The sequence below is a fragment of the Hesperophylax consimilis genome, chromosome 24, assembly GCF_061612785.1.
Source record: "Hesperophylax consimilis isolate HC1 chromosome 24, BYU_Hcon_1.0, whole genome shotgun sequence".
Lineage (NCBI taxonomy): Eukaryota > Metazoa > Arthropoda > Insecta > Trichoptera > Limnephilidae > Hesperophylax > Hesperophylax consimilis.
In genome coordinates this window covers 4,028,093-4,055,439 of record NC_142859.1, presented here as the reverse complement: position 1 = coordinate 4,055,439, position 27,347 = coordinate 4,028,093, and the positions used below count along the sequence as shown (strand labels likewise).

The window sequence follows — 27,347 nt, the reverse complement described above, 5'->3', positions numbered from 1 at the left end:
CGTTGAAGTGCCAATGTGGTGGCTGGGTGCTCGTATCCTGGGTTTGAGCCACCATGGGCGATCCATCCTAGTGCGGTACGTGATATTATTCGTGTAGAATCATTGTCTTCTTGCACTTCTCGTGACACAATCAGGTGGGCGTTATCTTGTCCTATTAATATCTTCGGGATGACGGGCCTTCCGTTGATTTGTTGTTGAGGGAGGTTGAGGTTGCTTATCGTGTTGGCGGTGATTTGATATGTGTCGCCTTGGCCAGCCCCTCTTATCGTCAGTCGCACTCGTTGGGATAGCTTGTCAGAGGTGCACATCCCTTTAGCACCGTGGATTCGTAGACCGTGAACTGGGCCGTATGCTCTGATTTGTGCTGCTGTATCGGTGTCGACTAGTGTCACGGTCGATCCTTCGTCGAGAAGCGCAAATGTTGAACATGTGTCTTGACTTGGTGCACTGAGTATGACTGGTATGATCTTCAGAAGGACGGTCTGGTTTGTGTTCTGGCGTCACAGGTTCACGGTATTTTGAGGTGATTGTGGGCCTCCGTGTAACAGGGTGTGATGTGGGTAATAGCAACCCTCTATGCTGCACCCTTTTGTTTCCTCGCAGAATCGAGAATGATGTTTTTCCAAACATTTCCTGCACAAGTTGGCTGCACGAACTGTCTCCCACCGTAGGGGAACGGTTTTGGCTGCAAACTCTCGGCACTCTCTGATGTGGTGGTCACCGCTGCACTGGACACAACTGCTCGTGGTTACTTGGTGTTTCTGGTTCATCCCGGGATAGCTGGGTGGTGTGATCGCCTTACGTTTGAGGGTGTATGGCGTCTTTCCTGCGTTGTTGTTTTGCCCTTGGTATCCTGCATGGACTTGGTCTCGGCGTGGGCGAGGCCTCGGACGGTCTACCATCCCGCTGTTTGGTATTGCGTTGGTTATTTCCTTCATAAAGGCAGCGAGTTGGGTGATGGTTGCAGGGGTGCGCTGTCCGCGAACTTCCATCAGCCAGGCTAGACGCAGAGTGTTTGGCAGCTTGTCGGTAATGTCGCTCAGCAATGTTGGGTTGGTGAGGTAACCCTCGGTCTTCAGGATCCGGAGGGAGGCCACCAAATTTTGTACGGTCCCGGAGAAGTCAGCCAGGTCTTCCAGAGATACGTCAGGTGTAAGGTAGGGCAGCTTTTTCACTTTTTCGAGCATAAATTTGGCTATTGCTCCAGAATTGCCGTACCGTTGCTCAAGTACGCAGAGGATTTCGGGTAGTTGAAAGGGATCCATCAGCAGGGGCGATACGGTCTCTCGAGCCTTGCCTTTGAGGGCGCGTTGCAGTCGGATGAGGTTCTCGCTGGCGGTCATTTGGCAGGTGGTAGTAGACTGCATATACACGGTGTCCGGAAACTCGTAGTACAAGCGGGGAACTGGAGAATCTACACCACATGGGGAACCCAAAAAAACATAAAGTTTTTTTTTTTGAGCATTTTCAACAAAAAAAAAAAAAAAACCAAAAACAAATATTTTTCGAATATTTTAGGGTTAAAGTTTTTTCTGGTGTTTAGGGTTGAATAACAGATGTTTTAACCCTGCAGAGCAGAAATATTTTATGATTACACCGGGTTAAATGAAGGGTGATTTCAAAATAATGCTTCAAATCCGAGTTTCTTCATTTGTTTTACTTTCAAATAGTTTTAATTAGTTGGGTACTTTGATCTTCAGTAATAATTTATAAGAATTTGATTAAAAAAAAAAAAAAAAAAAAAAAAAAAAAATCAACTTCAAACTCGATTTACTCGATAACGAAAGCTCAAATAAAAAAAAATTATACTACAAAATCGACTCCAAATGTGATGTAGATTCACCAGTTTCCCGCTTGTACTACGAGTTTCCGGACACCCTGTATTGCGCCTTCCAGGTAGGCCACTCGAGCGGGTCCCCGGAAAATATGGGCAAATCCTTTGCCGAAGACTGTCTGGCGATGAGTGCTGCCATCCTTGAGTCATCTTCCAGTGTTCGAGGGGTGTCCTGGGATCTGGTGGAGCGGATGGCGTCTGCCATTATTGACGCTATTTGAGTCAGTGGGTCGGCGCCTTGTCGTAACCATTCTTGAGTATGTCGTGCCCTCTCATCATTTGTAGGAGGTGGTGGGAAGAGCGGAGAGTCCAGGTTCGTCAGGAATGGCTGTGGCTGATACTCCATTGTGTGGTGAGTTGGGTATCCTTGTCCTGATATGGTGATGTTAGCTGCAGGGCTCGGGGGTACATTTGAAGTTGCTTCAGGTGCGGTTAAGTTGTGCATCGGTTGGGTAGTAGTTTGACGTGTTGCTGCGTTCAGGGCCGATTGTAGTTCTGCGATTTGTTTAGAATGTTGTTCCTCCCGAATGCGCATTTCTCGGCGTAGCATTTGGAGGGAGTCTTCAGTTGATTCAGAAGGTGTATCGGGCTCTTGGGGGTTCTCAGTAGCAGGTTCTTCTTGACCAGTGTTGATAGGCTGGTTTCGGTTTCGGCTGGTCTCAGATGATGTTGAGGCTTTGCGGCCGCTGCGGAGTGACGGCATCTCTACTTTGGATGAGACTGAAGACGTGTGTAGATCCGGCTCGAAGGACCAAATGTACGAAACAATATACTGTCCGTACAATTACTGTAGATACGAAGGTAGCTGGGTACACTTTTTAGGCGTTTTCAGTCTTGGTAGATGTTTGTAGAGCCTTTGTGGTGGAGTTTAATGCCACGATCAGAGAGGAATTTATTCCAGATCTGAACTGACGAAAGCAATTTAATACTGGCAAAAACTGAATTTACTACTGAATAAAACACTTGAAAATATTTCTTGAGACTTTTGGAGACTTGGAGATGGTTTCTTCAGGAGAGAGGATTCTCTTTCAGAGGTAGTTGTTGAACTGACCTTGTATGGAATTCGGTTCTCTATTTATAGAACGTTTTCAAATCGAACCCTCTCGGAGGCGTTCTATCCTCTTTCGTGAGGAGTAAAGTGGTTAGGTATTTTTCCTCTCTGCAATTATCTTGTTGAGAGGAAAGTTATATTTTAATATGATACCTTCCACCAAGTCAGTTCAGTCTACCAAAACCATCTCCCGCAGTCCCGTTTATTTATTTTATAAATAATTATACAAATTTTCATATTGGGTTTGAGGTTAAATATCTTTGGTTTGAACATTTCCCAAAGAGTAACAAATATAGTTAGATATAATTATTCATGTTATTGTATTAGTATATAATCATTTCTTGAGGTTGGTATTTATTTCGTAGTTATATCTTGCATCCTTTTCCCGTAAATCCAGTCTGATGATATCACAATTAATCACATCTGAATCTGTTATCAGTTTTTGATAAGGGAGTCAAGGTGATATGCTGGGCTGTGGTTGGTTGGAAACGGCGGCCATCATGGAATTCCATCCGGGGAGTAGTGGAGGGGGTCCTACGTAAATACTGAGTAGCTTTCCTAGCGGTGGTCACTTCGTGGGTTGGTGTGTCCGAGGGAGGTGGTGGATGATTATTCTCAGATGTGTTTCAGGTTCTGTTATTATATTGCTATGTAATTATCTTGATTAATCACATATAATACATCATTTGATTGAGTTATTTTGATGTAAAGATTTCCAAATGTGTCGGCGACACGGTATCAAGCGGTTTCGGGGTTGAAGTGCTTTTGTGTTTTTTGGCGTAAATATGAATTCTCTTGAAATATTCTGGAGGTCTGGATACGTATGATACACTTATGTAAGAACATTCGTTTGATCACCCTTATGTAAGAACATTCGTTTGATCACCATTATGTAAGAACATTCGTTGGATCACCCTTATGTAAGAACATTCGTTTGATCACCCTTATGTAAGAACATTCGTTTGATCACCATTATGCAAGAACATTCGTTTGATCATCCTATTATGTAAGAACATTCGTTTGATCATCCTTATGTAAGAACATTCGTTTGATCACCATTATGTAAGAACATTCGTTTGATCACCCTTATGTAAGAACATTCGTTTGATCACCCTTATGTATAAAACGCGAACCTTCTTCATGGATGGGGGACAGAGGGCTACCACACCATATAACTCCCTTGATCGTACTGGGGCTCGGTTCTGAGTTTTAGCGGCACGCACATTGTTATCTTTTATGATATATATTGATTATGTGGCGTTTCCCGGCTGACCCCAGTAAGAAGTGGTTGGGGGTCAGGGGTTCTTCGTCTCGTGGGTCGACCGATATATGGGTTAGTGGGCGGTTGTTCACAATGAATTCGGCCTCCGCAAGGGCTGTGTGTAGAGTTTCTTCTTTAGGCGTCCTTTCCTTAAGCGTTGCGTTTAAGGCCTTTTTAACTGACCTCACTAATCTCTCCCACGCTCCCCCCATGTGGGGACTCATTGGTGGTATGAAGTGCCACTCTATGCCTTGGGTGGCTACTGCGTCGATCATCTTGGTATCCTGGCTCAGTGACATCAGGGCGTCTCTCATTTCAGCGTCGGCTCCATGAAAGTTTGTGCCGTTGTCAGAGTATATGGCAGTTGGTTGTCCTCTCCGTGCGGTCATTCTTTGCAGGGCCATGATTGCGGAGTCAGCTGACAGTGAAGTGGTTAATTCCAGGTGGATGGCGCGTGTTGAGAGGCAGGTGAAGATGGCTCCGTAACGTTTTTCTCTGTGTCTGCCGACTGTTATGGTCATAGGACCGAAATAATCCAGCCCGCAATGTGTGAATGGGCGGATGTGATGTATCAGACGTGGTGGTGGTAGTACGCCCATCTGGGGTGGTTTGGGTTTACTGCGTTGTATGTAACACATGGGGCAGGCGTGCGCAATCTTTCGGCTTGTCGTACGTAGTCTGAGCACAAAAAAATGGCTGCGTATTTCTGCTACTGTTTTTTCCGTGCTGGGGTGGTCTGCCTTCTTATGGTAGTGATTGATCAGGAGACGGGTGTATGCGTTGTCGCCATCCAGGATGATAGGAGTCCGGGCTACTCTCTTAGCCTTCTCTAAGGTCTGCAGACGTGTGCCCATTCGGAGGATACCGTCAGGTCCGAAGAAAGGGTTCAGGGCGTTGAGGCGGCTGCTGGCGGGTAACTCTTTCTTTTCTTGAATGGTGTGTAGGTCCGAACTGAACGTGTCTTCTTGTGACCTCCTGATCCATCTGTGTTCTGCTGCTTTTATTTCCTCAGCTATTAGTGGTCCCTCCGGGGTTCTGTTGGGGCCCATCCGGCATCGTCTGATAAAACGGAGAACCCAGGCAGTCGAGCGGATCAGTCGGTGCCACGATGAGAACCGTTCAACTGCTGGTAGAGCTTCGCCTCGTTCGGTGATAAGTCCGACGTAGACAGGTTTGACTTCCAGAGTTAGGTCATCAGGTTTATGGGCGGGTGCGCGTTCTTTGGGCCATTTGTCTTCTGAGTGGGTGAGGAAGGTTGGACCGGTGAACCATCTTCCTTCTGGTGTCAGGTCGGGTACTTCGAGGTCCCGTGTGCCGATGTCAGCGGGATTGAGCTTCGTAGGTACCCATCTCCAGTCGGGTATTCTGGTCAGCTCGTCAATCTCTCCTAGTCGGTTGGCCACAAATGTTGAGTAGGCTCGTGGGTCAGTGCGTAACCAGCATAGTACTGTTGTGGAGTCTGTCCAAAAACATGTGCGGCGGATATTGGCTGTGCTCTCTTTCTGGATGGTTTGGGCGAGTCTTGCTGCAATGAGGCCAGCTTGCAATTCGAGGCGGGGAATGGAGAGAGGTTTCAGTGGTGCGACTTTGCATTTACTTGCAAGGAATGTCGTCTGTATCTTCCCTTCTATGTCTTCGGTGAAGTAGGCTACGGCGCAGCAGGCTTGTTCTGATGCGTCACAGAAGAGATGTAGGGTTACGTTGCTTTGTTTGTTGTAGAGGCAACGTCTCGGGATTGATATGCTGTTTGTGTGCAGTAAGTTCAACCAGCTTGTCCATTTCTGCGCGTGTTCGGGTGTGATAGACTCGTCCCAGCCGACGTTTGATCGCCATACTTCTTGCAGAAGTACTTTTGTTCTGATGGTCAGGCAGCCGATGAAGCCCACGGGGTCGAAAATCTTCATAACTGTTGACAGCAATTGTCGTTTTGTTGGTAATGTAGTAGCTTCGGATGGAGTCATCTCGTGAAATGAGTATAGGAAGTGATCAGTGGATGGGTCCCAGATTAGTCCGAGTACTCGTTCTGTTTCTGGACTCCCGTTGCTGATGGCTATGGTGGTATTGGTGCGATCTTCGTCAGGAAAGTTGGCGATAGCTGCTGGTTTGTTGGATGCCCAGTTGGTCAAATGGAACCCTCCTTTCGCGAGGAGGGCACTCACATCTTGGGTGAGTTGGGCAGCTTCCTGGTGAGTGTCTACTGCATCCAAGTAGTCGTCCATGTAGAACTTGGTGCGAACAGCTGCTGCGGCGGATGGGTATTCGTGCTGGTATCTTTCAGCGACCTTGTTCAAGACAAACTGGGCGCTGCTTGGGGAACAGGTGGCGCCAAACATCATTGAAGTCATTTGATAAGTTTCGGGTTCGTCCTTGGTTGATGTTCGCCACAAGAATCGCTGTGACTGTTGGTCTTCTGGTTTTATTTTTATTTGTAGAAACATCTCTCTGATGTCAGCAGCAATGGCGACGTTTCCTTCCCGGAAGCGCATGATGTTTCCCAGGAGAGATGACAGCAGGTCGGGTCCTGTGAGCAACTGGTCATTGAGTGAAGTCCCGCGGCATCGGCTGGCTGCGTCGAACACCACTCTGATCTTCCCTGGTTTATTGGGGTTGGTCACTGCAAAGTGTGGCAGATACCATTGTCGGGGTGTACGCGTGGATGCTTCTCTATCTGACAGTTTTTTCGCATAGCCTTTGGATATCAGCTGATCAATCTTGTCGGTGTAGGCTGTTTTCAGGGTTTCATCTCTGGATAATTTCTTCTCCAGGGAAATTAGTCGTCTCAGCGCGCACTGTCGGTTGTCAGGTAAGGTGGCTTCTGGGTTGCGCCATATTAAACCAGTTTCCCATCTTCCAGTAGGCAGGGGTCGTGTTGTCGCAGTCATGAGCGCCATTGCTCGTTGTATGTTTGTGTTGACTCGGGTTGCTGCGGTTACGCCAAGTGAGTCGACGGTAAAATTTGTTTTCAGCAGTTCTTCCAATCGTATGTCTGAGGCCGTCTCACGTTGAAGTGCCAATGTGGTGGCTGGGTGCTCGTATCCTGGGTTTGAGCCACCATGGGCGATCCATCCTAGTGCGGTACGTGATATTATTCGTGTAGAATCATTGTCTTCTTGCACTTCTCGTGACACAATCAGGTGGGCGTTATCTTGTCCTATTAATATCTTCGGGATGACGGGCCTTCCGTTGATTTGTTGTTGAGGGAGGTTGAGGTTGCTTATCGTGTTGGCGGTGATTTGATATGTGTCGCCTTGGCCAGCCCCTCTTATCGTCAGTCGCACTCGTTGGGATAGCTTGTCAGAGGTGCACATCCCTTTAGCACCGTGGATTCGTAGACCGTGAACTGGGCCGTATGCTCTGATTTGTGCTGCTGTATCGGTGTCGACTAGTGTCACGGTCGATCCTTCGTCGAGAAGCGCAAATGTTGAACATGTGTCTTGACTTGGTGCACTGAGTATGACTGGTATGATCTTCAGAAGGACGGTCTGGTTTGTGTTCTGGCGTCACAGGTTCACGGTATTTTGAGGTGATTGTGGGCCTCCGTGTAACAGGGTGTGATGTGGGTAATAGCAACCCTCTATGCTGCACCCTTTTGTTTCCTCGCAGAATCGAGAATGATGTTTTTCCAAACATTTCCTGCACAAGTTGGCTGCACGAACTGTCTCCCACCGTAGGGGAACGGTTTTGGCTGCAAACTCTCGGCACTCTCTGATGTGGTGGTCACCGCTGCACTGGACACAACTGCTCGTGGTTACTTGGTGTTTCTGGTTCATCCCGGGATAGCTGGGTGGTGTGATCGCCTTACGTTTGAGGGTGTATGGCGTCTTTCCTGCGTTGTTGTTTTGCCCTTGGTATCCTGCATGGACTTGGTCTCGGCGTGGGCGAGGCCTCGGACGGTCTACCATCCCGCTGTTTGGTATTGCGTTGGTTATTTCCTTCATAAAGGCAGCGAGTTGGGTGATGGTTGCAGGGGTGCGCTGTCCGCGAACTTCCATCAGCCAGGCTAGACGCAGAGTGTTTGGCAGCTTGTCGGTAATGTCGCTCAGCAATGTTGGGTTGGTGAGGTAACCCTCGGTCTTCAGGATCCGGAGGGAGGCCACCAAATTTTGTACGGTCCCGGAGAAGTCAGCCAGGTCTTCCAGAGATACGTCAGGTGTAAGGTAGGGCAGCTTTTTCACTTTTTCGAGCATAAATTTGGCTATTGCTCCAGAATTGCCGTACCGTTGCTCAAGTACGCAGAGGATTTCGGGTAGTTGAAAGGGATCCATCAGCAGGGGCGATACGGTCTCTCGAGCCTTGCCTTTGAGGGCGCGTTGCAGTCGGATGAGGTTCTCGCTGGCGGTCATTTGGCAGGTGGTAGTAGACTGCATATACACGGTGTCCGGAAACTCGTAGTACAAGCGGGGAACTGGAGAATCTACACCACATGGGGAACCCAAAAAAACATAAAGTTTTTTTTTTTGAGCATTTTCAACAAAAAAAAAAAAAAAACCAAAAACAAATATTTTTCGAATATTTTAGGGTTAAAGTTTTTTCTGGTGTTTAGGGTTGAATAACAGATGTTTTAACCCTGCAGAGCAGAAATATTTTATGATTACACCGGGTTAAATGAAGGGTGATTTCAAAATAATGCTTCAAATCCGAGTTTCTTCATTTGTTTTACTTTCAAATAGTTTTAATTAGTTGGGTACTTTGATCTTCAGTAATAATTTATAAGAATTTGATTAAAAAAAAAAAAAAAAAAAAAAAAAAAAAATCAACTTCAAACTCGATTTACTCGATAACGAAAGCTCAAATAAAAAAAAATTATACTACAAAATCGACTCCAAATGTGATGTAGATTCACCAGTTTCCCGCTTGTACTACGAGTTTCCGGACACCCTGTATTGCGCCTTCCAGGTAGGCCACTCGAGCGGGTCCCCGGAAAATATGGGCAAATCCTTTGCCGAAGACTGTCTGGCGATGAGTGCTGCCATCCTTGAGTCATCTTCCAGTGTTCGAGGGGTGTCCTGGGATCTGGTGGAGCGGATGGCGTCTGCCATTATTGACGCTATTTGAGTCAGTGGGTCGGCGCCTTGTCGTAACCATTCTTGAGTATGTCGTGCCCTCTCATCATTTGTAGGAGGTGGTGGGAAGAGCGGAGAGTCCAGGTTCGTCAGGAATGGCTGTGGCTGATACTCCATTGTGTGGTGAGTTGGGTATCCTTGTCCTGATATGGTGATGTTAGCTGCAGGGCTCGGGGGTACATTTGAAGTTGCTTCAGGTGCGGTTAAGTTGTGCATCGGTTGGGTAGTAGTTTGACGTGTTGCTGCGTTCAGGGCCGATTGTAGTTCTGCGATTTGTTTAGAATGTTGTTCCTCCCGAATGCGCATTTCTCGGCGTAGCATTTGGAGGGAGTCTTCAGTTGATTCAGAAGGTGTATCGGGCTCTTGGGGGTTCTCAGTAGCAGGTTCTTCTTGACCAGTGTTGATAGGCTGGTTTCGGTTTCGGCTGGTCTCAGATGATGTTGAGGCTTTGCGGCCGCTGCGGAGTGACGGCATCTCTACTTTGGATGAGACTGAAGACGTGTGTAGATCCGGCTCGAAGGACCAAATGTACGAAACAATATACTGTCCGTACAATTACTGTAGATACGAAGGTAGCTGGGTACACTTTTTAGGCGTTTTCAGTCTTGGTAGATGTTTGTAGAGCCTTTGTGGTGGAGTTTAATGCCACGATCAGAGAGGAATTTATTCCAGATCTGAACTGACGAAAGCAATTTAATACTGGCAAAAACTGAATTTACTACTGAATAAAACACTTGAAAATATTTCTTGAGACTTTTGGAGACTTGGAGATGGTTTCTTCAGGAGAGAGGATTCTCTTTCAGAGGTAGTTGTTGAACTGACCTTGTATGGAATTCGGTTCTCTATTTATAGAACGTTTTCAAATCGAACCCTCTCGGAGGCGTTCTATCCTCTTTCGTGAGGAGTAAAGTGGTTAGGTATTTTTCCTCTCTGCAATTATCTTGTTGAGAGGAAAGTTATATTTTAATATGATACCTTCCACCAAGTCAGTTCAGTCTACCAAAACCATCTCCCGCAGTCCCGTTTATTTATTTTATAAATAATTATACAAATTTTCATATTGGGTTTGAGGTTAAATATCTTTGGTTTGAACATTTCCCAAAGAGTAACAAATATAGTTAGATATAATTATTCATGTTATTGTATTAGTATATAATCATTTCTTGAGGTTGGTATTTATTTCGTAGTTATATCTTGCATCCTTTTCCCGTAAATCCAGTCTGATGATATCACAATTAATCACATCTGAATCTGTTATCAGTTTTTGATAAGGGAGTCAAGGTGATATGCTGGGCTGTGGTTGGTTGGAAACGGCGGCCATCATGGAATTCCATCCGGGGAGTAGTGGAGGGGGTCCTACGTAAATACTGAGTAGCTTTCCTAGCGGTGGTCACTTCGTGGGTTGGTGTGTCCGAGGGAGGTGGTGGATGATTATTCTCAGATGTGTTTCAGGTTCTGTTATTATATTGCTATGTAATTATCTTGATTAATCACATATAATACATCATTTGATTGAGTTATTTTGATGTAAAGATTTCCAAATGTGTCGGCGACACGGTATCAAGCGGTTTCGGGGTTGAAGTGCTTTTGTGTTTTTTGGCGTAAATATGAATTCTCTTGAAATATTCTGGAGGTCTGGATACGTATGATACACTTATGTAAGAACATTCGTTTGATCACCCTTATGTAAGAACATTCGTTTGATCACCATTATGTAAGAACATTCGTTGGATCACCCTTATGTAAGAACATTCGTTTGATCACCCTTATGTAAGAACATTCGTTTGATCACCATTATGCAAGAACATTCGTTTGATCATCCTATTATGTAAGAACATTCGTTTGATCATCCTTATGTAAGAACATTCGTTTGATCACCATTATGTAAGAACATTCGTTTGATCACCCTTATGTAAGAACATTCGTTTGATCACCCTTATGTATAAAACGCGAACCTTCTTCATGGATGGGGGACAGAGGGCTACCACACCATATAACTCCCTTGATCGTACTGGGGCTCGGTTCTGAGTTTTAGCGGCACGCACATTGTTATCTTTTATGATATATATTGATTATGTGGCGTTTCCCGGCTGACCCCAGTAAGAAGTGGTTGGGGGTCAGGGGTTCTTCGTCTCGTGGGTCGACCGATATATGGGTTAGTGGGCGGTTGTTCACAATGAATTCGGCCTCCGCAAGGGCTGTGTGTAGAGTTTCTTCTTTAGGCGTCCTTTCCTTAAGCGTTGCGTTTAAGGCCTTTTTAACTGACCTCACTAATCTCTCCCACGCTCCCCCCATGTGGGGACTCATTGGTGGTATGAAGTGCCACTCTATGCCTTGGGTGGCTACTGCGTCGATCATCTTGGTATCCTGGCTCAGTGACATCAGGGCGTCTCTCATTTCAGCGTCGGCTCCATGAAAGTTTGTGCCGTTGTCAGAGTATATGGCAGTTGGTTGTCCTCTCCGTGCGGTCATTCTTTGCAGGGCCATGATTGCGGAGTCAGCTGACAGTGAAGTGGTTAATTCCAGGTGGATGGCGCGTGTTGAGAGGCAGGTGAAGATGGCTCCGTAACGTTTTTCTCTGTGTCTGCCGACTGTTATGGTCATAGGACCGAAATAATCCAGCCCGCAATGTGTGAATGGGCGGATGTGATGTATCAGACGTGGTGGTGGTAGTACGCCCATCTGGGGTGGTTTGGGTTTACTGCGTTGTATGTAACACATGGGGCAGGCGTGCGCAATCTTTCGGCTTGTCGTACGTAGTCTGAGCACAAAAAAATGGCTGCGTATTTCTGCTACTGTTTTTTCCGTGCTGGGGTGGTCTGCCTTCTTATGGTAGTGATTGATCAGGAGACGGGTGTATGCGTTGTCGCCATCCAGGATGATAGGAGTCCGGGCTACTCTCTTAGCCTTCTCTAAGGTCTGCAGACGTGTGCCCATTCGGAGGATACCGTCAGGTCCGAAGAAAGGGTTCAGGGCGTTGAGGCGGCTGCTGGCGGGTAACTCTTTCTTTTCTTGAATGGTGTGTAGGTCCGAACTGAACGTGTCTTCTTGTGACCTCCTGATCCATCTGTGTTCTGCTGCTTTTATTTCCTCAGCTATTAGTGGTCCCTCCGGGGTTCTGTTGGGGCCCATCCGGCATCGTCTGATAAAACGGAGAACCCAGGCAGTCGAGCGGATCAGTCGGTGCCACGATGAGAACCGTTCAACTGCTGGTAGAGCTTCGCCTCGTTCGGTGATAAGTCCGACGTAGACAGGTTTGACTTCCAGAGTTAGGTCATCAGGTTTATGGGCGGGTGCGCGTTCTTTGGGCCATTTGTCTTCTGAGTGGGTGAGGAAGGTTGGACCGGTGAACCATCTTCCTTCTGGTGTCAGGTCGGGTACTTCGAGGTCCCGTGTGCCGATGTCAGCGGGATTGAGCTTCGTAGGTACCCATCTCCAGTCGGGTATTCTGGTCAGCTCGTCAATCTCTCCTAGTCGGTTGGCCACAAATGTTGAGTAGGCTCGTGGGTCAGTGCGTAACCAGCATAGTACTGTTGTGGAGTCTGTCCAAAAACATGTGCGGCGGATATTGGCTGTGCTCTCTTTCTGGATGGTTTGGGCGAGTCTTGCTGCAATGAGGCCAGCTTGCAATTCGAGGCGGGGAATGGAGAGAGGTTTCAGTGGTGCGACTTTGCATTTACTTGCAAGGAATGTCGTCTGTATCTTCCCTTCTATGTCTTCGGTGAAGTAGGCTACGGCGCAGCAGGCTTGTTCTGATGCGTCACAGAAGAGATGTAGGGTTACGTTGCTTTGTTTGTTGTAGAGGCAACGTCTCGGGATTGATATGCTGTTTGTGTGCAGTAAGTTCAACCAGCTTGTCCATTTCTGCGCGTGTTCGGGTGTGATAGACTCGTCCCAGCCGACGTTTGATCGCCATACTTCTTGCAGAAGTACTTTTGTTCTGATGGTCAGGCAGCCGATGAAGCCCACGGGGTCGAAAATCTTCATAACTGTTGACAGCAATTGTCGTTTTGTTGGTAATGTAGTAGCTTCGGATGGAGTCATCTCGTGAAATGAGTATAGGAAGTGATCAGTGGATGGGTCCCAGATTAGTCCGAGTACTCGTTCTGTTTCTGGACTCCCGTTGCTGATGGCTATGGTGGTATTGGTGCGATCTTCGTCAGGAAAGTTGGCGATAGCTGCTGGTTTGTTGGATGCCCAGTTGGTCAAATGGAACCCTCCTTTCGCGAGGAGGGCACTCACATCTTGGGTGAGTTGGGCAGCTTCCTGGTGAGTGTCTACTGCATCCAAGTAGTCGTCCATGTAGAACTTGGTGCGAACAGCTGCTGCGGCGGATGGGTATTCGTGCTGGTATCTTTCAGCGACCTTGTTCAAGACAAACTGGGCGCTGCTTGGGGAACAGGTGGCGCCAAACATCATTGAAGTCATTTGATAAGTTTCGGGTTCGTCCTTGGTTGATGTTCGCCACAAGAATCGCTGTGACTGTTGGTCTTCTGGTTTTATTTTTATTTGTAGAAACATCTCTCTGATGTCAGCAGCAATGGCGACGTTTCCTTCCCGGAAGCGCATGATGTTTCCCAGGAGAGATGACAGCAGGTCGGGTCCTGTGAGCAACTGGTCATTGAGTGAAGTCCCGCGGCATCGGCTGGCTGCGTCGAACACCACTCTGATCTTCCCTGGTTTATTGGGGTTGGTCACTGCAAAGTGTGGCAGATACCATTGTCGGGGTGTACGCGTGGATGCTTCTCTATCTGACAGTTTTTTCGCATAGCCTTTGGATATCAGCTGATCAATCTTGTCGGTGTAGGCTGTTTTCAGGGTTTCATCTCTGGATAATTTCTTCTCCAGGGAAATTAGTCGTCTCAGCGCGCACTGTCGGTTGTCAGGTAAGGTGGCTTCTGGGTTGCGCCATATTAAACCAGTTTCCCATCTTCCAGTAGGCAGGGGTCGTGTTGTCGCAGTCATGAGCGCCATTGCTCGTTGTATGTTTGTGTTGACTCGGGTTGCTGCGGTTACGCCAAGTGAGTCGACGGTAAAATTTGTTTTCAGCAGTTCTTCCAATCGTATGTCTGAGGCCGTCTCACGTTGAAGTGCCAATGTGGTGGCTGGGTGCTCGTATCCTGGGTTTGAGCCACCATGGGCGATCCATCCTAGTGCGGTACGTGATATTATTCGTGTAGAATCATTGTCTTCTTGCACTTCTCGTGACACAATCAGGTGGGCGTTATCTTGTCCTATTAATATCTTCGGGATGACGGGCCTTCCGTTGATTTGTTGTTGAGGGAGGTTGAGGTTGCTTATCGTGTTGGCGGTGATTTGATATGTGTCGCCTTGGCCAGCCCCTCTTATCGTCAGTCGCACTCGTTGGGATAGCTTGTCAGAGGTGCACATCCCTTTAGCACCGTGGATTCGTAGACCGTGAACTGGGCCGTATGCTCTGATTTGTGCTGCTGTATCGGTGTCGACTAGTGTCACGGTCGATCCTTCGTCGAGAAGCGCAAATGTTGAACATGTGTCTTGACTTGGTGCACTGAGTATGACTGGTATGATCTTCAGAAGGACGGTCTGGTTTGTGTTCTGGCGTCACAGGTTCACGGTATTTTGAGGTGATTGTGGGCCTCCGTGTAACAGGGTGTGATGTGGGTAATAGCAACCCTCTATGCTGCACCCTTTTGTTTCCTCGCAGAATCGAGAATGATGTTTTTCCAAACATTTCCTGCACAAGTTGGCTGCACGAACTGTCTCCCACCGTAGGGGAACGGTTTTGGCTGCAAACTCTCGGCACTCTCTGATGTGGTGGTCACCGCTGCACTGGACACAACTGCTCGTGGTTACTTGGTGTTTCTGGTTCATCCCGGGATAGCTGGGTGGTGTGATCGCCTTACGTTTGAGGGTGTATGGCGTCTTTCCTGCGTTGTTGTTTTGCCCTTGGTATCCTGCATGGACTTGGTCTCGGCGTGGGCGAGGCCTCGGACGGTCTACCATCCCGCTGTTTGGTATTGCGTTGGTTATTTCCTTCATAAAGGCAGCGAGTTGGGTGATGGTTGCAGGGGTGCGCTGTCCGCGAACTTCCATCAGCCAGGCTAGACGCAGAGTGTTTGGCAGCTTGTCGGTAATGTCGCTCAGCAATGTTGGGTTGGTGAGGTAACCCTCGGTCTTCAGGATCCGGAGGGAGGCCACCAAATTTTGTACGGTCCCGGAGAAGTCAGCCAGGTCTTCCAGAGATACGTCAGGTGTAAGGTAGGGCAGCTTTTTCACTTTTTCGAGCATAAATTTGGCTATTGCTCCAGAATTGCCGTACCGTTGCTCAAGTACGCAGAGGATTTCGGGTAGTTGAAAGGGATCCATCAGCAGGGGCGATACGGTCTCTCGAGCCTTGCCTTTGAGGGCGCGTTGCAGTCGGATGAGGTTCTCGCTGGCGGTCATTTGGCAGGTGGTAGTAGACTGCATATACACGGTGTCCGGAAACTCGTAGTACAAGCGGGGAACTGGAGAATCTACACCACATGGGGAACCCAAAAAAACATAAAGTTTTTTTTTTTGAGCATTTTCAACAAAAAAAAAAAAAAAACCAAAAACAAATATTTTTCGAATATTTTAGGGTTAAAGTTTTTTCTGGTGTTTAGGGTTGAATAACAGATGTTTTAACCCTGCAGAGCAGAAATATTTTATGATTACACCGGGTTAAATGAAGGGTGATTTCAAAATAATGCTTCAAATCCGAGTTTCTTCATTTGTTTTACTTTCAAATAGTTTTAATTAGTTGGGTACTTTGATCTTCAGTAATAATTTATAAGAATTTGATTAAAAAAAAAAAAAAAAAAAAAAAAAAAAAATCAACTTCAAACTCGATTTACTCGATAACGAAAGCTCAAATAAAAAAAAATTATACTACAAAATCGACTCCAAATGTGATGTAGATTCACCAGTTTCCCGCTTGTACTACGAGTTTCCGGACACCCTGTATTGCGCCTTCCAGGTAGGCCACTCGAGCGGGTCCCCGGAAAATATGGGCAAATCCTTTGCCGAAGACTGTCTGGCGATGAGTGCTGCCATCCTTGAGTCATCTTCCAGTGTTCGAGGGGTGTCCTGGGATCTGGTGGAGCGGATGGCGTCTGCCATTATTGACGCTATTTGAGTCAGTGGGTCGGCGCCTTGTCGTAACCATTCTTGAGTATGTCGTGCCCTCTCATCATTTGTAGGAGGTGGTGGGAAGAGCGGAGAGTCCAGGTTCGTCAGGAATGGCTGTGGCTGATACTCCATTGTGTGGTGAGTTGGGTATCCTTGTCCTGATATGGTGATGTTAGCTGCAGGGCTCGGGGGTACATTTGAAGTTGCTTCAGGTGCGGTTAAGTTGTGCATCGGTTGGGTAGTAGTTTGACGTGTTGCTGCGTTCAGGGCCGATTGTAGTTCTGCGATTTGTTTAGAATGTTGTTCCTCCCGAATGCGCATTTCTCGGCGTAGCATTTGGAGGGAGTCTTCAGTTGATTCAGAAGGTGTATCGGGCTCTTGGGGGTTCTCAGTAGCAGGTTCTTCTTGACCAGTGTTGATAGGCTGGTTTCGGTTTCGGCTGGTCTCAGATGATGTTGAGGCTTTGCGGCCGCTGCGGAGTGACGGCATCTCTACTTTGGATGAGACTGAAGACGTGTGTAGATCCGGCTCGAAGGACCAAATGTACGAAACAATATACTGTCCGTACAATTACTGTAGATACGAAGGTAGCTGGGTACACTTTTTAGGCGTTTTCAGTCTTGGTAGATGTTTGTAGAGCCTTTGTGGTGGAGTTTAATGCCACGATCAGAGAGGAATTTATTCCAGATCTGAACTGACGAAAGCAATTTAATACTGGCAAAAACTGAATTTACTACTGAATAAAACACTTGAAAATATTTCTTGAGACTTTTGGAGACTTGGAGATGGTTTCTTCAGGAGAGAGGATTCTCTTTCAGAGGTAGTTGTTGAACTGACCTTGTATGGAATTCGGTTCTCTATTTATAGAACGTTTTCAAATCGAACCCTCTCGGAGGCGTTCTATCCTCTTTCGTGAGGAGTAAAGTGGTTAGGTATTTTTCCTCTCTGCAATTATCTTGTTGAGAGGAAAGTTATATTTTAATATGATACCTTCCACCAAGTCAGTTCAGTCTACCAAAACCATCTCCCGCAGTCCCGTTTATTTATTTTATAAATAATTATACAAATTTTCATATTGGGTTTGAGGTTAAATATCTTTGGTTTGAACATTTCCCAAAGAGTAACAAATATAGTTAGATATAATTATTCATGTTATTGTATTAGTATATAATCATTTCTTGAGGTTGGTATTTATTTCGTAGTTATATCTTGCATCCTTTTCCCGTAAATCCAGTCTGATGATATCACAATTAATCACATCTGAATCTGTTATCAGTTTTTGATAAGGGAGTCAAGGTGATATGCTGGGCTGTGGTTGGTTGGAAACGGCGGCCATCATGGAATTCCATCCGGGGAGTAGTGGAGGGGGTCCTACGTAAATACTGAGTAGCTTTCCTAGCGGTGGTCACTTCGTGGGTTGGTGTGTCCGAGGGAGGTGGTGGATGATTATTCTCAGATGTGTTTCAGGTTCTGTTATTATATTGCTATGTAATTATCTTGATTAATCACATATAATACATCATTTGATTGAGTTATTTTGATGTAAAGATTTCCAAATGTGTCGGTGACACGGTATCAAGCGGTTTCGGGGTTGAAGTGCTTTTGTGTTTTTTGGCGTAAATATGAATTCTCTTGAAATATTCTGGAGGTCTGGATACGTATGATACACTTATGTAAGAACATTCGTTTGATCACCCTTATGTAAGAACATTCGTTTGATCACCATTATGTAAGAACATTCGTTGGATCACCCTTATGTAAGAACATTCGTTTGATCACCCTTATGTAAGAACATTCGTTTGATCACCATTATGCAAGAACATTCGTTTGATCATCCTATTATGTAAGAACATTCGTTTGATCATCCTTATGTAAGAACATTCGTTTGATCACCATTATGTAAGAACATTCGTTTGATCACCCTTATGTAAGAACATTCGTTTGATCACCCTTATGTAAGAACATTCGTTTGATCGCCCTTATGTAAGAACATTCGTTTGATCACCATTATGTAAGAACATTCGTTTGATCACCCTTATGTAAGAACATTCGTTTGATCACCATTATGTAAGAACATTCGTTTGATCACCCTTATCTAAGAACATTCGTTTGATCACCATTATGTAAGAACATTCGTTTGATCACCATTATGTAAGAACATTCGTTTGATCACCCTTATGTAAGAACATTCTTTGGATCACCATTATGTATGAACATTCGTTTGATCACCCTTATGTAAGAACATTCGTTTGATCACACTTATGTAGGAATATCTGTAAAAAGTTGTGTTTTATGATTATGACTTGATTTTAAAATAACAATTATGCATAGCATATTTTCATTCTTTTAACTCGACTCCACCAAGATGAAATTCTGGGTGCTTCACAGCGGTGCTTTATACATTAACTAGCTGACGTGTACCCGGCGTAGCTTGACTTTTCTGTACTTTCAATAAATATAATATCCATGTATTATATGTATAAACGTTTCAGAAGAAATTCTCTAAATGATAGTGAAAACCCTATCAAACTCCGTTGCATAGTTTAGAAGAACTAAGCGCACAAACAGACGCGGATAGTGACTTTGTTTTATACTAATGTATTACGAATTTACTAAAAGTTTACCAGGAAACGGCCTGTAATCCCGTTTTTAGTTCATTGTGATCTGGGATGTTCCCGAACATTCCATACTATTCATAAACCTTCCACAACATTCCAGAATGTTCCGGGATGTTCTGGAATGTTGTTGAAATTTCTAAAGGGCGAAACTTCCAGCCCTTATATCTTCATGAGCACGCCCTTCAAGTAAAAACGGGAATCTTCTTCATAGATGGGGGATAGGGGGCTACCACACCATATAACTCCCATGGTCGTACCGGAACTCGGTTGTGAGTTTTAGCGGCACGCTCATTGTACACTTACTTTTATAATATATATTGATTATGTGACAATTGTACAAACTATCACTTTTCTGTCTTATGTATATGTTGTTCCCCAGGTCAACGGCTGATCAGAAAAGCGGACTATCACCTCGGCCAGAAGGTCAACTGCATGTTCCGGATCGCGTGTAGACCTGAAGAAGATGAAGCCACCAACATGTCCGCTCCCACCACCAATAATAATGCCGCTATGACTACAGTGGCTCAGTATAGCAAGGAGAAGAGGCACTGCACCATGTTTGGTAAGCTACAAATAATGCTCTTGGTATCATTGAAGAAGAAGATAACACTAATAAATCTAAAAGAAACATGAAACAGAACAAGACACAGAAAAAAAGCAAAGATAACGGTCACAACTAGGATTCAAACCCAGGATCTCTTGTCTTTCCGCGACAGGCGTGTTAAACCACTCAACCATTGGGACCTATTTATTAAACTTCTTATTTGTCGATCATATTTCTAATTCAGATTTAACAATATCATCTTGAAACTATTTTTTCACAATTTTTGCAGCTACCTTTTTAAATGATCACAAAGTTTCTAATGAAATTGGTTTATAACCTAGATAGTGTCTAGGATAAACATATACGATTTTTTTTATTTATATGGGATACCTACTGACATTATTATTATCTTCTTCAATGATATATTCAGAGATGTGCTTTATTTCAAATAAATCCATTTCAAATGTAAATGCAAAATGCAAAATGGGTATTTTCCATTTTGCATTTTAAATGCTTTTCTAAAAACCATTTTGCATTTTGCATTTTAAATGATTTTCTCGATGCATTTTCCATTTTAAATGCTTTTTTGAAACATTCTTCCTACTATCTCCACTCATATTTTTTTTCATAAGCCCCAAATATCAGTCGGTCCTCAACCTCGCTATGAGAGATAATTTACATTTGTCAAGTTGCTCCCTGGTAGGAGCCCTGGCAATTGAGTGATACCATTACAAAAAATACTGATTCAAATACTGAACATGGGGCCATGACGCTGTAATATTAAATGTAAGATAGCAGTTTCTATGTTTTTACGTTGGCAACATTAGTCCCGCGCAAATTTTTTGTGGTTTCATAATCTGTAGTCGTGGTGTTTTTGGATTTACCATCATGTATAATCTTTGTTCTACATTGATGTCCATTATTATGACAAAATGGTTTAAAAATTCTATAATTATTTTAATTGTTTGACCTGAGAAACCATTTTGCATTTTCAATGCATTTTGAAAATAGGTATTTTGCATTTGAAATGCTTTTCTAAAAACCATTTTGCATTTTGCATTTTCAAATGGAAAAGTTTTGACCCATTTCCATTTTGCATTTCAAATGGTTTTGGGTACCCATTTTGCACATCTCTGGATATATTACATTGATGGCCATAATCTTCAAAATAAGTTTAACAAAATAAGTTATGTACGTAGTTTGTCTTTGTACTAATGACTCTTGTGTTTGGTGTGGGACTTACAATTTAGCCCTTATGCGTAAAAACAAATCAACTCAAATTAATCGCCATATATATCCATCTAGGTTCATTTAAATCAAAATTTGTTTTTTAAATTTCAACCACAGATGGCAGTACAAGTCCTAGAGTGACAGTCGGTAGCGCGCCCGTCACGTCAGCGGTCACGTTAAGTCACACTGACGGTTTGTTCGGACTGCGCTTAGAATATTTGTCATTAAATTAACTTTTTCTGTGAATCTGTGCTGATTGGCTGAAAAACATTTTGTCGATTGTTTTAGTGAATTGATTTCAAAAGATGAATAAATTGATTAAAATACATAAAAAAGTGTTGTCTATAAATTGAAATATCTTATAACATATAAATTTATTTTACTTTCAATGTATGTATATGTATTTGTTCACTACATTCAAATGCAATATTTAACAGCCAAATATCGCAGAAAACACTTTTTTACACGACTCCGTTTTTTCACATTACTCAAAATATACGATAATGAAGGCATTTTTATGTTGAATTAATTTTCTACATCGATTTAAAATGTGTCATTTTGATTGTCGCCAAAAGACATATTCGTTTTTATTTGTGAATTGGACAGTGTTGACGACATGCCGGGCAACATTGGTGATAGCCGTCTTACCAAAAATTGGCGTTTTCTATTTCATAATGACGTTGTAGCCAGTTGGAACGGTTTCTGAATGTGTGTTTTAAATCGGTATATAATCAGATAAACATAATCAGTAAAATAAGATTTAAATCTTCGATACATTTTTAACGGCATTCATAGTTTGTGAAAATACCTAGTTAGTTTCGAATTTTTTAATGCTATTTTCTTTTCAGATTTCATATCTGCAGGCAATATCATTACTCAAAATCTCTGAACAAGTACATGATTGAGAAAATAACAAGTACATAATAATGTACGATGTTTCATATGTCATTTGGTTATTTTCCAGCAACTTTAGATGGAGGTTTGGGCTACGTGCTGCCCATATCAGAGAAGGTTTACCGAAGACTTCTCATGTTGCAGAATGTCATGAATAACTATTGCTGTCATTTGGCTGGACTGAATCCTAAAGCTCACAGGTAAATATTCATTATCTTTAACTCCTCAGGCCTCTGCCATGTTTTGACAGAAGTTCGGAGTATTTCCGCTTTGCAATAAAATCCAAATAAGTGGAATATTTCTGAATGTATCGGAAAACTAAAATCTGCCTTTGAAAAGTGATTTTTATAAAGGCAAATTTTATTATTAAAAATAAAAATGTAATTTTTGAAATATTAAAATTTTGAACATAAAAAAAATTTAAATAAGTTTTTTTGTAACATTTCTAATAAAGTAAATATATTTATAAAAACACACTTATTTTGTTAGACAAATGTATTATAAACATTATTGTCAGCTCATTTTTTTGTTGTTTCATAAAAATATTTAGTAAAAAATTCTTGAAGTTTCATAATTTTTTTTCAAAGTGCGTTCGGAACCTTTGGTTTCATAAAAGTACATTTAATTTCTTCTGTAGTTAACTTCTAGATTTTAATATAAAGCGTTGTGTTTTCTCTTTCTAATACTATTTAGATTATATTTCTCACCATGACAGTAAGGGAGATATAACGATTTCTATGAGACCGTGTGAGTTGTTCCCAAAAGTGAACAATTTAGCTTGAAGGGTTAACTAACTAACCATCACGCCGTTTCCCCAGGGGTAGGCAGATAGGACAGTCCGCCAAACAACTCGGTCTTGCCTTCGCATTCACTCCGTATTTGGACAATACCTGGTGTTGTTAATCGTCATTTCACGCTAAATTGCAGGGTGGGATTCTCCTCCTTCCAAATGTCCAAATGTAACTACAGCGTAGGGAGTGTGGCGAACCCATCGCTCAGGGAGTTGAAACATGACCTGCAATAGCCATCCCAAGCTAAGGTATGATCTACCGTGCTCAGGCTGAATGACCTGGGAAACAGTGTCATAAACGGTGTCTCCGAGAAACTGGGTCGCAACTCGGAGTATTTAGATCTTTCCTCGTGGGACCTTCAGAGAACCAAGGAGGAGTGGAGGGGAGAGGTGAGGCTGCCTCCATGAACTCTTCCCTTGTGGGGCCTTCAGGGAACCAATTGGGGATTGGAGAGGAGAGATGTGACCTGGGAAGACACACTGTGGAACCAGAAAACGTAGCCACATGCAATGACAACCCTAGAGAACTTTATAAAAGGGACCGGGTGACTGTTGAAGGAATGAGGTAAAATGGTAGATAGCACTATGGGCATATGGTCTAAGTGCTCACGGGAACTATATGTAAACTGTCTCCGCCCTATAAATAAAAAACAATATAACTGATGTTGTGGTTTATTCAAGAAATGCTGGAACCCTCCTGGTGCCAACATGATTGTCACATGGTTTGCCTCCAGCTCTTCGAAATGATACTCAGATTTTGCGTAAGATCTTCTAGGTCTATGATTGTAACTTATATTTTCCACCAGCTCTGCTGGGGCTTAGGATCACAGGGGTCTAACTATTTATTAGTGACACAAAGCTCTACCTTGTACATACAGCCGTTTAAGAGATACAGTTGGGCATATTTGCATTTATCTCAAAATAATGTTTTTGTAGATAGGCCCCTGTGATCCATGTGTCTGATCATTAGCCATTCGTGTAAAGTCTTTTCTACTTGCTCCAATCTTCCACACAGTCAGTCTAATCCACTTCTTCCTCCATCTGCTTCTGATCACTTTTCTGATCACAAGGGGACTGACGTGGTAATGTTTTCCAGTGTCAATAATGGTAAAACTAATTTGTTTTATTTTTTAGAACATACAAGTCTTCAAAAAAGCTGCCTGGCGGTCCAGCAAGGGGAATATTGGATGGTGACTTGGTCAGCCAGTTTCTGTACCTACCACAAAATGAAAAAGTCGAAGTAAGTTCTTGTTTTCAATATTCTTAGGTACAAGATTTTTTTAAATTATTTTCTGTCACCCCAATTGTTACTGTAGAAGAATTTTCTTTAGAAAATTTACCTATTCTTATGTATGTATGTGTATTTTTCAATGAAAATCATGTTTGTAGTTCAATCATAGTTTTGTATGTTTCCTTGAAAATCACAGCAATGGCATGATCATAGTTTGTGTGAATGTTTCATTAAAAAATCACAGTTATGGCATGATCATAGTTTGTATGAATGTTTCCTTAAAAAATCACAGTTATGGCATGATCATAGTTTGTATGAATGTTTCCTTAAAAAATCACAGTTATGGCATGATCATAGTTTGTATGAATGTTTCCTTAAAAAATCACAGTTATGGCATGATCATAGTTTGTATGAATGTTTCCTTAAAAAATCACAGTTATGGCATGATCATAGTTTGTATGAATGTTTCCTTAGAAAATCACAGTTATGGCATGATCATAGTTTGTATGAATGTTTCCTTAAAAAATCACAGTTATGGCATGATCATAGTTTGTATGAATGTTTCCTTAAAAAATCACAGTTATGGCATGATCATAGTTTGTATGAATGTTTCCTTAAAAAATCACAGTTATGGCATGATCATAGTTTGTATGAATGTTTCCTTAGAAAATCACAGTTATGGCATGATAAAGAGTGTATGTTTTATTGAAAGTCACAGTTTCGGCACAATCATGGTTTGTGTATTATGTTCCCTTAAATCACAGTTATGGGCATGATTATAGTATGTATGTATGTATGTTCCTATGAAAATCACAGTTATGTCATGATAAAGTGTGTATGTTTTCTTGAAGGTCACAAAACGATCATAGGTTGTGTGTATGTTCTCATGAAAATAACAGTTATTTTGTGTGTACGTTTCTTTGAAAATCACAGCAATGGCATGATCATAGTTTGTGTGTATGTTCCCACGAAATTTATACTTGTGGCATGGTCATAGTTTGTATGTATGTTCCCATGAAAATCACAGTTGTAGTTCAATCATAGTTTGTGTATGCCGCCTTTACAGTAGGCATATTTACCTTGATTTTAACCATAAAGATGAGGTACCTACAATTATTTTACTGTGTTTTTTTTTTTTGCAGATTGCAAAGAAGATTGGTACAAAAGAGGATGAGATATTGGCGGACCTGGTTGAGATCGACAGATTGACAGCCCATTTCTAGAATATTTAGTGCTAAAAGTGTAAAAATGTATTGATCAATTAATAAAAATAATTAAAGTTTTTATTAAAAAAAAAAAACAAAAGATTCTTACAACATTTTTCATAGTCATTGAAGATATAAATTCATAGAAGTGTGTTGTGGGCGTGTCTGTTAATTTAATAATCTGTAAGGTTAATTTAATCTTACTTCCGATAAAATTTTCAAATATCGAAATTATTTCTTAGATGGATAATCGATTTCATTATCCTGTTTGGGAACTGGGAGTCGGAAAGTTTTATGTAAATTGGCATCATCGATGTTCTTTCAAATCGGTACCTTTAAATCACACTTCTAGGAATTTTCTGTACAGTGTTCATAACCCGTTCCCTGTTGCTGGATAACTACATCAAAACACTCCTGGCACTAATAAAAACAAAATTTGTAGTTTTTTGCGATTTTGGTCAACTACTTTTAGAGTTTTGCAAGAACAAACATACATAGGCTAAATTTTTATGTATTACTAGCTGTCCCGGCAAACGTTCTGCCATATAAATTATTTATAGTGAATATTTCGGTTGTTAAATAAAAAATAACGAATGTATTGTAAGTGTGTGGGGATGAATCTATGGCAGAAAGATGAATGGAGCACTGAAGACGATGACCGCCGATAAAAACACCAACCATTCATTTTCTCATTTCAATGTGTTTCATTAAAGTAACGGACATATTCATTGTTTGATCTTTTAAAAGTTAAATGAAAAGTGAAAAAAATCAATATATTTTTTATCCTTAAGTAGAAAAAAAAATAAAGAAAATCAATATTAATTTCGAAGAGCAATTGAGTGTACAATATATTTTGTCAGTCCGTCGTTAGCTAAAACAAATAAGCTCGATGGTTTGCCCACGCGAGAACATGCCAATTATAATTGTCCATGTGAAAAACATGGAGTGCCGAAAATTAAGCGCTTGTTATATGCCAGTTGATTTTCTCAAACTGTCAAAATCTCTTCATTTTTTGTCGCTAGAGGGCGGTAGTTGTACATTAATGAACTTGTCAAAATACAATGTCAAATGTGCATTCATCATGTCGCGCATCATGGACGTACGCAATCGAAAATCTTAAATATTAAGTAAAACAAACAGCTTAGTAAAAAGGTATGACTTATTTGCAGAACCTACTATTTTGGTAAAGCATTTACTTCATTCATTCACTTGCTGTTGTTAAATCTAATTAGATTTGAACGGCTTTTGGCTTTACGAATCGCATTTGAGAAACATTTCACACGCACATTCTCGGTATCTTGTTGGATTTGTATGTCTGTTCTTTCTGCTCTACTAATTCGCAGGTTTGTTGCTTTATCTGTTCGACGGCCCAAAATGGGCCCCCTTGCGTCTTGCTGGCATTTTTCACCGTAATACACGCACACAAATAGATAAATTAAAATAAATCGTACAAAATTATGCACGCACTGCGTTGTGATACATAACAAATGCCAAATTGGATGTCAAACTGTCGCGACGCTTCTCGTGAATGGCTTGCGCATGTGTGGATGAATGTTCGATTAGGCGAACGCAGCGCCATCTGTTATTCATCAACGTAAATAATTTTGCTACGCGACGGTTAAATTTTTTCATACATACATACTAAAATCACGATTAAAAAATGGTAGGGTGATGGTAGGAGGGTGAAAATTTAAGGTTATAGATATGTTTTGATACTAAATAATAAAAAACTACAACAAATATTTTTTGTCAAAAAAAACAGAAAAAAAATTCTGGACACCCTATTCACCTAACGGTATTTATTTATTTATTTTTATTTATTAATCTTAAGTTAGCTCACATCTTCGTGTGTGCTAATAGTTTTATAAACATATAAACATGTACATTGTTTGGCAAACATAATCTTTCTTTAAATATTTCAATAAAGTCACAAAAAAAGAAACATTAGTAATTGAGATAGACATATTTTCTTAATTCATTTTTGAACTTATTAATATTTTCTATCACCGCAATTTCCTTCGGGATTTTGTTATAGAGTTGAACGGCCTGGTACATCAGAGATTTTTGGGTGCTTGTTTTTTTTCTTGTTGGCAATCTAATTTGCTTAGAATTTCTCGTCCCGTGTCCGTGTATCTCGTTATTGTAATTTATTTTTCTTTTCAGTTCCTTAGACATCATCCCTATGTTAATTTTATGCATAAAAATAAGTACATTCAAATACACAGTTTGCTTCACCGTCAAAATATTCAGCTCCTTTAACATGTCTCTTATCCGTGTGTATATGTTGCATATATATATGAAATATACTTTAAAACCTATTCTCATACCGAACAATTATACATAAAAAAATTCATAAAAATCCGTTTCGGAGGAGTGCGACCACAAACACCGTGACACAATATTTTTATACACGGTGTCCGGAAACTCGTAGTACAAGCGGGAAACTGGAGAATCTACACCACATGGGGAACCCAAAAAAACATAAAGTTTTTTGA

At 42.4% G+C, this 27,347-nt stretch overlaps 1 protein-coding gene across 1 annotated transcript in view; it reads left to right on the top strand.

Annotated features, from left to right (window-relative positions):
- Positions 1-25,418, top strand: part of Cpsf160 (cleavage and polyadenylation specificity factor subunit 1) — a 59,136-nt gene extending 33,718 nt beyond the window's left edge. The window contains exons 25-28 of the mRNA XM_089646545.1: positions 19,338-19,520; positions 21,697-21,826; positions 23,551-23,656; positions 24,790-25,418. Coding sequence (XP_089502671.1) covers positions 19,338-19,520; positions 21,697-21,826; positions 23,551-23,656; positions 24,790-24,870 — 500 coding nt within the window. The 3' untranslated portion in view covers positions 24,871-25,418. The remainder of the gene's footprint in view (positions 1-19,337; positions 19,521-21,696; positions 21,827-23,550; positions 23,657-24,789) is intronic.
- Positions 25,419-27,347: the final 1,929 nt, after the last annotated feature.